The sequence below is a fragment of the Zootoca vivipara genome, chromosome 1 (assembly GCF_965207765.1).
Source record: "Zootoca vivipara chromosome 1, rZooViv2.hap1.1, whole genome shotgun sequence".
Classification (NCBI taxonomy): domain Eukaryota; kingdom Metazoa; phylum Chordata; class Lepidosauria; order Squamata; family Lacertidae; genus Zootoca; species Zootoca vivipara.
This window is the reverse complement of record NC_142582.1, coordinates 123,193,489-123,202,724: the sequence shown is the minus strand read 5'-3', so window position 1 is coordinate 123,202,724 and position 9,236 is coordinate 123,193,489. Positions and strand designations below refer to the sequence as shown.

Sequence of the window (9,236 nt, the reverse complement as noted above, 5' to 3'; positions counted from 1 at the left end):
CCTTCCCGGCCGTCTCCCGCCACTCCGGCACTTCCTGGGTCCAGGGCCGTTTCCTTCCCGCCAACAGGGTGCTGCGTTTCATTGGTAGAGGTGCTGCCATGTGGCGTCGCCTCTACCAATGAAACGCAGCGCCCTCGCTTACCTCCCTGCTCTCCTGGTGCGGCTGGTAGAGGGAAAAGGGAGGATGCCGCGCAGCTCCCCCATTTGCTGGGGCGCCCCTCCGCGCCCCCTGATCGCCCAGGCGCCCTGGCGCAACGCACCACTAGAGTCAATGGGCGGGCCGGGGCTGTAGATGTGGATATGACGTCTTTGCATGCAGGAGATCCGGCGCAGGAGAAGCTTCCTGATGTAGATAGACTGTCCCTATTTTCATCTCGGAAATGTTGGAAGGTGTGATATCACTATCCATTTCTTTTTATTTGGGGGGCGTTTAAGCATGCTGCTCTCCGAGGATCTCCCTCTGAGGATACTGCTGCCGCCTCCTTGTGGGAATGTTGTGGGTAGTAGGAGAGGATATATTGATTAAATATTATCCTTCCTCACGCATGCTAGCGAGCTGCTAGCAGAGTACATACCCCTGTATATTGCAGGAAGCTAGTTGATAGATTCGTTTGAATCTCTTGAGTTAGGCAATCCAGCCTGGCTTGTCCAGATTGGATTGGCAAATCCCCTTTGTTCCCTCTTAAAAGGAATAAAGACACAACAGTCTTCTCTTAAAAGTAATAAGAAGTTTACTTACATTCAGTTCACAGTATGATCCTGAATGTAAGTAGTTTGTAGTTACAGAAGAGAGTGTGGGTTCATCCCATATGGGGATTGAGCCCATGTGCTGCTGGCTGAGAGCCAGCAGACAGCAAAAGCATCAAGATGGAATAAAGTGAAGAAGAAGGGTCAAGAGAAAAGGGAAGATCTTTCAGTTGGAAAAATCAAAATTGGAGACGGAACTGTTAGAATCTAAAACAAAGAATCTTTCCAAAATGTTTAATTTATTGTTGGAATGGCATACAAAAGATGAACAAGTGAAATCTGTAATGATTGACTGGGCAAAAAATGTGGGGCATAATATCATGATGGAGGATTGGGAAAGGTTGTGGAAGAAGAACATTAAGTTCACAGCATGTAATGTGTTGAGAGAAAACATGATGAAAATGATGTATAGATGGTACTTAACGCTGGTAAAATTAGCTAAGATTTATCATACACATGATAATAAATGTTGGGAATGTAAGAATGTGGTAGAATTCTACGCCATTTGGTGGGATTTTATTTGTTGTGTGTCGAATTCAGATATACCAAACTCTTATCCCACCAAATCAAAATCTGGCTGTCGTGATGTGTTTTGTTATTTTACAACATTACCAGCTCTCTATTTATTTGTAAAATACAACCTCTGTAGTTCTCCTTAGGATGAATGATTGAGGGAGCTGGGTATGTTTAGCCTGGATAAGATGAGAGCAATTTTCAAATATCTCAAGGGCTTTCACATGAAAGATGGAGCATTTTGCTTTCTTTCTTTTTTTTTACTGCTCTGGAGGCTAGGACCTGAATGAATGGCTTCAAGTCACAAGAAAGGAGATTCCAACTAAGTATCAGGCAGAACTTTCTGAAAGTAAGAGCAGTTTGACAGAGGAACGGACTCCCTCTGGAGGTTCTGGACTGTCCTTCCTTGGAAGTTTTTAAGCAGAGATTGGATGGCCATCTGTCATGGATGCCTTAGTTGAGATTCCACTGTACTGTAGTTGAGTACAACTTAGTTGAGTACCACTGTATTCTGCTCTGGTCAGACCTCACCTGGAGTACTGTGTCCAGTTCTGGGCACCACAGTTCAAGAAGGATACTGACAAGCTGGAACGTGTCCAGAAGAGGGCAACCAAAATGGTCAAAGGCCTGGAAACGATGCCTTATGAGGAACGGCTTAGGGAGCTGGGTATGTTTAGCCTGGAGAAGAGAAGGTTAAGGGGTGATATGATAGCCATGTTCAAATATATGAAAGGATGTCATATAGAGGAGGGAGAAAGGTTGTTTTCTCCTTCTCCAGAGAAGCGGACACGGAGCAATGGATTCAAACTACAAGAAAGAAGATTCCACCTAAACATTAGGAAGAACTTCCTGACAGTAAGAGCTGTTCGGCAGTGGAATTTGCTACCAAGGAGTATGGTGGAGTCTCCTTCTTTGGAGGTCTTTAAGCAGAGGCTTGACAGGCATATGTCAGGAATGCTTTGATGGTGTTTCCTGCTCGGCAGGGGGTTGGACTGGATGGCCCTTGTGGTCTCTTCCAACTCTACGATTCTATGATTCCTGCATTGCAGGGGGTTGGGTTCCATTTTAGCTCTTACGATTCCTTTATTTTGTAACTTTTATTATATTCTTCCCTCTTTGTACCTTTGGTTTTACGTTAATACAAACCCAAAACTGAAGGGGGGGGGGGGAGAAGAGAAATTGAGAGAGGCCAAAATTGACAGATTCACCCATGATAAGACTCTAAGAAGAACCTGATGGGATCAGGCCAATGGCCCATCCAGTCTAGCATCCTGTTCTCACGGAAGCCAACCAGACGGCCGTTGGAAACCCACAAGCAGGCTCTGAGCACAAGAGGACTCTCTTCTTCTGCGATTTCTAGCAGCTGGCATTCAGAAGCAATAAAGGCAACACAGGAAGCCGGATAGAGAGGAGGAGAATTGATCTGCACATAGAAATGTGACTCACCCCCCCCCACCTCCTGTGCTTGCCCAGGATTTGCTATAAAGCAGCCCTTGCTCTGCCTCTTTGCAGCTGTGTGGCAGCAATTCCCAGGCCTGGCTCTGCCCACTGCATGTGTTCCTCTGGCCTCCTGCCCTCGAATACAGCTCTTTGGCACGCCTAGCTGAAATAGCAACAACACACACCTCCCTCCGAAAGGAGACTGAATAACAATGATGAAATCTAATGGAGCGTTGAAAGGATTTGATTATATACAACAAGAACAGGATTACCATAATTAATGCATGCACTTGGATACCCTCGCTGCCATCTTTTTTTTAAAAAAAAACCTTTCAGCAAAACGTGAGCACTTAAATACTTCTGAACGCTAGGCAGCTCTGGCAAATTATTTAATGCTCATTGGCAGCTTATAAAGAAACGAGATTCTGTGCCTTCTGACTGTAACAGGAGCCTTTTATATCCAGTCCTTTCAAATTGGAAAAAAAGAGTTAGTTGCGTACTCAGTGCGGCATAAAATACAAGCAGGCTTAAAATGATCATCCGAGTAAACATTTGACATGTTTTAATTTTCACAGGCTGATCTAGGAAGGCCTTTTCTTTTAATGAAATGCCTGTGTGTGTGTTGTAAGCATTCATCTTAATTTGTATTAATTTTGGTATTTAATGGCATTTACAATGTTTTCATTTGCATTCCTATTTTTATTTAAGTTTTCTGTGAAGCCTTTGGGGAGGATACCACTAGTCTCAATACTCTCGCAGAATCATAGAATTGTAGAGTTGAAAGGGATCCTGAGGGTCATCTAGTCCAACCCCCTGCAATGCAGGGATCTCAACCACCCCTGACACATGGCCATCCAGCCTCTGCTTATAAACCTCCAAGGGTGGAGAGTCCATCACCTCCTAAGGGAGTCTGTTCCACTATTGAACAGCTCTTACCCTCAGAAAGTTCTTCCTCACGTTTAGCCGGAATCTCCTTTCTTGCAACTTGAATTCATTGGATCGAGTCTTACCCTCTGGAGAAGGAGAAAACAAGCTTATTGTTCCCTCTTCCATGTGACAGCCCTTGAGATACTAGAAGGTGACCGTCATATCTCCTCTTGGTCTCGTCTTCTCCTGGCTAAACCTACCCAACTCCCTCAACCGTTCTTCATATGGCATGGTTTCCAGATCCTTGACCCCTGTTGTAGGGACAGCCAATTCTGATGCTCGCCTTCCAGATGATGATTGACTCCAGGTCCTTTCAGCCCTACCCAGCTAGTGAAGTTTGGAATCTAGCAGAAGCAGCTGTCAGAAAAGTCTCTTTGTTGGGTCTTAGCTGGCTGGTGAAGTGCTCTCATCAGCACCTCAAAGGGTGAGCTACGTTTCCATAGAGAAAAATAGGCGGACCTTTTGCCACCTCACCTGGCTGGGTGCCATGTCATCCTGTCATGCAGAGCAATAGGCCAAGGGCGTGTGAGTGGGTGTGGGGTGACGCTGGAAGCCGGAGAGACAGAGACATGCCTTGCTCTGTGCTGGATCCAAAACTGTGACCTGGGGCTTCCCTGGAGACCTAAGGGGGAAGCAAGATCTTTGGGGGTGTTGATGCTGTGAGCCCCTTTGCCCTCTGCTTAGGTTGCATATACAGTGGTGCCTCGACTTACGAATTTAATCCGTTCTGAAGGCAGCTTCGTAGGTCGAAAAATTTGTAAGTCGAAAAGCGCCATTGGAAACGCGATTTCCCATAGGAATGCATTGGAAATGGAAAAATCCGTAAGTCGAAGCAACACCATCTAAAAATTCGTAAGTTGAAAAAAACCCTATCTAAAACCACCGCGGTTTCCGTTCGGATGTCAAGAAATTCGTAAGCGTGCGGCCATTTGCCCCATTCGTAAGTCAAAAAATTCGGTTGTCGAGTTGTTCGTAAGTCGAGGTACCACTGTATGTGTAAATAAAACCATATATCCCAAGGACACCACAATCTCTGTTGACCTTCATTAAGTGCATTCATTATTATTTGCTGATTTAAATTTATTATTTACTATTATATTCTAATGGATTATTGAAAATTGCTTGATTTGCGATACACTGTTCATTTCAAAGTTATGTTTTTATTGTGACATTTTTGTATTGGATCAGATGGTTATTAGGCATGTGATCTTTGCTATCTATTTTGTTGTTTCTTCAGTTTGTAAACCGCCTTGCGTGTAGTGATTTAGAAAGGTGGTATCATACCCCCAACATTTATCCAGTGAACATAGGGATGTCCCATTCAATAAGGATAATTTTACTATTTATACCCCACACATCTTACTGGCTTACCCCAGCCACTCTGGGCAGCTTCAGACATATATAAAAACATAATAAAACATTAAACTTAGCTATACAGGATTGCCTTCAGATGGCTTGGGGGTTCAAATAACTGCATACCCTCCAACATTTCTCCAATGAAAATAGAGACATCCTAAGGAAAAGCGGGACATTCTGGGATCAAATAAGAAACCGGGATGGCTTCTCTAGATCAGGGAAGTCCTTGGAAAATAGGGACACTTGGAGGGTCTGTGGTATGCAAATACTGCAAAAAGTGAAATGAAAAAATGAAAATAAAATGAAATGGTGTTAAAGGCACAGGAAGGGGCAGAGCTCAAGGGCAGATCACGTGCTTTGCAGAGAGTTGGTCCTTGGCTCAACCTCTGGCATTTTCAGTAAGGCCAAGTTGCTGGTTCTTATACTTGTGTCTTGCTTGGTATCTTCCTATGGCCATTGTGAGAACAGGTTGATGGACTAGATGGGCCATTGGTCTGATCCACTAGACTAGTCTCTTCTTATGTTCTACAATTCTGGAAAAGCACGGCCAGTCAGTGTAAAAAAAAGAGTAAAGGTAAAGGACCCTTGAATGGCCAGTCAAAGGCAATTAAGGGATTGAGGCGCTTATCTCGCTTTCAGGCCACCATGACTAAACTGTTTCTGGCACAACGGGACACCGTGATGGAAACCAGAGCGCACAGAAACGCTGTTTACCTTCCCGCCGCAGTGGTACCTATTTATCTATTTGCACTGGTGTGCTTTCGAACTGCTAGGTTGGTAGGAGCTGGGACTGAGCAATGGGAGCTCACCCCGTTGCAGGGATTTGAACTGCCGACCTTCTGATTGGCAAGCCCAAGAGGCTCCGTGATTTAGACCACAGCGCCACCCGCGTCTCCAGTCAGTGTAGACTGAGCTCAGTGACTTGGCAGAAGGCAGCTCCCCCTGTTCTTATATGCCCTGTTGATGATCCTGTGTGAGACACACTGTCACACCAATATCTACTGACAAGCTGCTGAGTGAGACAGAACATCGCTCTGACCCAGCGTGGCAATTTTTATGTACGGCAAGTTTCATTGCCATTATTTTACAACAACAACCTTCTTTTATAAAGCAGCTTGGATATGGAAAGCACTACTAAACACCCGATCTATGCATCAGATAATAACCTTTTTTTTTGAAAAAGAAATACTATACAGAATATAACCATTTGCCTGCTATACGAGCGCACCCAGTATGGGTAAGATTAAAAATATACATACAGTATAAACGCCGTTGTGGTCTGTATCGTTATGGGTAAAGGTCCACTGTTCGCTCTGGCCTATTTAAATTAGCTGCTATTACTAGTCTTAGAATTCATGGTAAACAATTAAGCTGTCATGCTGAGGTACAGGGAGGAAAGTAGAAGTCATAAAGGCAGGCAACCCAACCCATAATAATGTATCAAAAAGTGTGTGTGTTTGGGGGGAAGGCGGAATGCTAAGAGCAAATCATTTTAAAGAACCCGAGAAAGCGAATCAATGTTCTCTAATAGAGTCGGGGGAAACTATTTGCAGCAAATGATTTATTCATCTCGAACGAAGCCCTCCTTTCCGCTTGCAAATTATCTCTGAACAGGCTTCCATTTTCTTTGTTAAATCGATTGCTATTTAAAATTACTCTCTTTGTGCTTTCTGTGAATAAATGTCAGCCTGTGGCTCGCTCGCTAACTCCTTCCTGTGAGGGACTGATTCAAATGTTATTGCACTTGTAGACTGAATATATATATATATATATATATATATATATATATATATATCACATGCACTGTAGTAGATAGCATCTGAAACATACAGTGTGAAATTGCTTTTGGACACAGAAAACTGCTCCATTCTCAATGCTGGAGCTGGGGTTGCTCAAACTGTGTCCTGGGGAACAGTTATTTTGAAGCTTATCAGGGTGGTAAATGATGAACTCTAAAAAAAACTAGGGTGCCCAGCATGACCAACTGTCCCTTAAGATGCAAAGCTATGGGGAAATGCTATAGGGCACATGACGACTTGGGTAGCCAATGAAGTGTTGCTGAACTACAACTCCCATCCCTTCCATCTAGCATGACTGTCATGAACTAGTTGGACGCAGAGGAATGGTGGAAGGAACCAGCCAAGGGAAGAAGGCTCAGAGCCTGGAGATTGGTGGTGCAATGACGGTGAGTGGTCAGAGGGAGAAAAGGGAGAAGACTGGGAGGAGAAGGTGAAGAGGGCTTAGTGAACTGGGAGAGGCCATGGCAGAGAGAAGTCCAGAATCAGAGGCAGAAGCTGAAGCATGAAAGTAGGAGGAAGGGCAAGAGGCAGAGTTGAGCTGGTGAAGAGTCACGAGGGTCTCCCCCTCCTGCTGCAACAAGCTCCCCTTCCAGCTTGTCTCCCAGAACCAGAAGAGGCGTGAAAAGGACGGAGGAGAGGCTGGTTCACATAGGCATAGTCTCTGATTGCTTGGGAAAAACCCTGGAGAGGCAGGGACTTTCAGTCTCGGCAACTGATCTGTGGGGCAAGACCTACTGGGGGTGAACTGTTGTGTTCATTGGGCCCGGCACTCTGCCAAGTGTGTGCATATCATGTTCTTGCTAATAAAGACTTAACTTCTACTTGCACGGTGTGATTTACTGCTGGCTCGCTGCTGAACATGACCAGCAGACAGGGATGATGGGAGTTGTAGTCCAGCAACATCTGGAGAGCACCAGAAGTGATGTCAGCTGCTTGACAGGTGGTTGTGTTTGGGGGGGGGGAATGACCTCATGGGCCAAATTAGACCAACCCAGTGCGGCCTGAGATTAGCCTGCTGTCTGGAGGTTAAAAACTTAAAATGAGCCTGTTGAATTAGTCCATCTAGTCCAGCATCCTGTTCTCACAGTGGCCAAACAGAAGCTCATGGAAAACTTACAATGAGCACAAGTTCATTCTCCCCTCCTGTGGTTTCCAGCAACTGACTTTGGAGGCAGAGCTCAGACAGTGTTGTTGTTTAGTCGTTTAGTCGTTTCCTACTCTTTGTGGCCCCATGGACCAGAGCACGCCAGGCACTACTGTCTTCCACTGCCTCCCGCAATTTGGTCAGACTCATGTTTGTAGCTTCGAGAACACTGTCCAACCATCTCGTCCTCTGTCGTCCCCTTCATTGCTAGTAGCCATTGATAACTCTCTCCTCCCCAATTTTGTCCAGTCCTCTTTTAAAGCAACCCACCCCTAGCTAAGTGTATTTTTTAGAATAGCAGTGTAAAGTATCTCACTATTATCACCCCCATATTGTAGGTGAAGTATGTCGAAGGAGACCTAATGTGAATTGCTACTCTCAGCTAATGTTTTATTCCTTTTGCAAACCTAGGCTATTAATAATCCAAGCAGCAAGCCATCATCAGTCAGTTCCACAAATGGCCCACGGTGAACATGTTAGAGATTTCAACTTACCAACTATGTAGTCACAGCAGGAAATGTCTAGATAGGAAACAGAATGAAAGGGATGTATTATTAGCACTGCAAAGAAGGAACCTCTTTGGACTAATAAAAAAAGGGCAAATTCGGTAGAGGACCTAGCTGCAGGTTGGCAATTGCTCAGTTAAAAGGCAAGTGCAGATTTTACATGGTTCACTTGCAAAAATAATGAGCTGGATTTTCACTGAGAAAATAATTAACACTTGGTTCAGCTGATTCCACTTTCTTCCTATACATCAGGTTAGGTAGGGCTGTCATAGGTCCGAAATTTTTTCCAGGCATAGCTGGGATTCGTCTGTCCAAAATGGTGTCTGGGTGGAATTTTTGGGGCCAGAGTCATAAGTGGGTGGAGCAACACATGCAATTATTATTATTATTATCATTATTATCATTATTATCATCATTATTATCATTATTATTACTATTACTATTATTATTGTGTTTGCATACTGCCCTTTGCCTGAAGGTCACAGGGTGATTTACAGCACAAAGATAGAAAATGAGAACACAAAATACAAAAACAAACCAATAACCCCCCTCCCAGTGTGCCCAGTGTGGTGTAGTGGTTAAGAGCAGTAGACTCGTAATCTGGGGAACCGGGTTCGCGTCTCCGCTCCTCCACATGCCGCTGCTGGGTGACCTTGGGCTAGTCACACTTCTCTGAAGTCTCTCGGCCCCACTCACCTCACAGAGTGTTTGTTCTGGGGGAGGAAGGGAAAGGAGATTGTTGGCCGCTTTGAGACTCCTTCAGGTAGTGATAAAGTGGGATAGCAAATCCAAACTCTTCTTCTT

At 44.6% G+C, this 9,236-nt stretch overlaps 1 protein-coding gene across 5 annotated transcripts in view; it reads right to left on the bottom strand.

Moving 5' to 3' along the window:
- C1H14orf180 (chromosome 1 C14orf180 homolog) overlaps window positions 1–9,236 on the bottom strand; it is a 38,646-nt gene that overhangs the window by 10,337 nt on the left and 19,073 nt on the right. For all 5 annotated transcript variants that reach the window (XR_009557130.2, XM_088673528.1, XM_088673544.1 and 2 more), the window contains one exon: window positions 8,421–8,447. Coding sequence is in view for 4 of the 5 variants with exons in the window: in XM_088673528.1 (XP_088529654.1) it covers window positions 8,421–8,447 (27 nt within the window). In the remaining variant the exon portion in view is untranslated. The remainder of the gene's footprint in view (window positions 1–8,420; window positions 8,448–9,236) is intronic.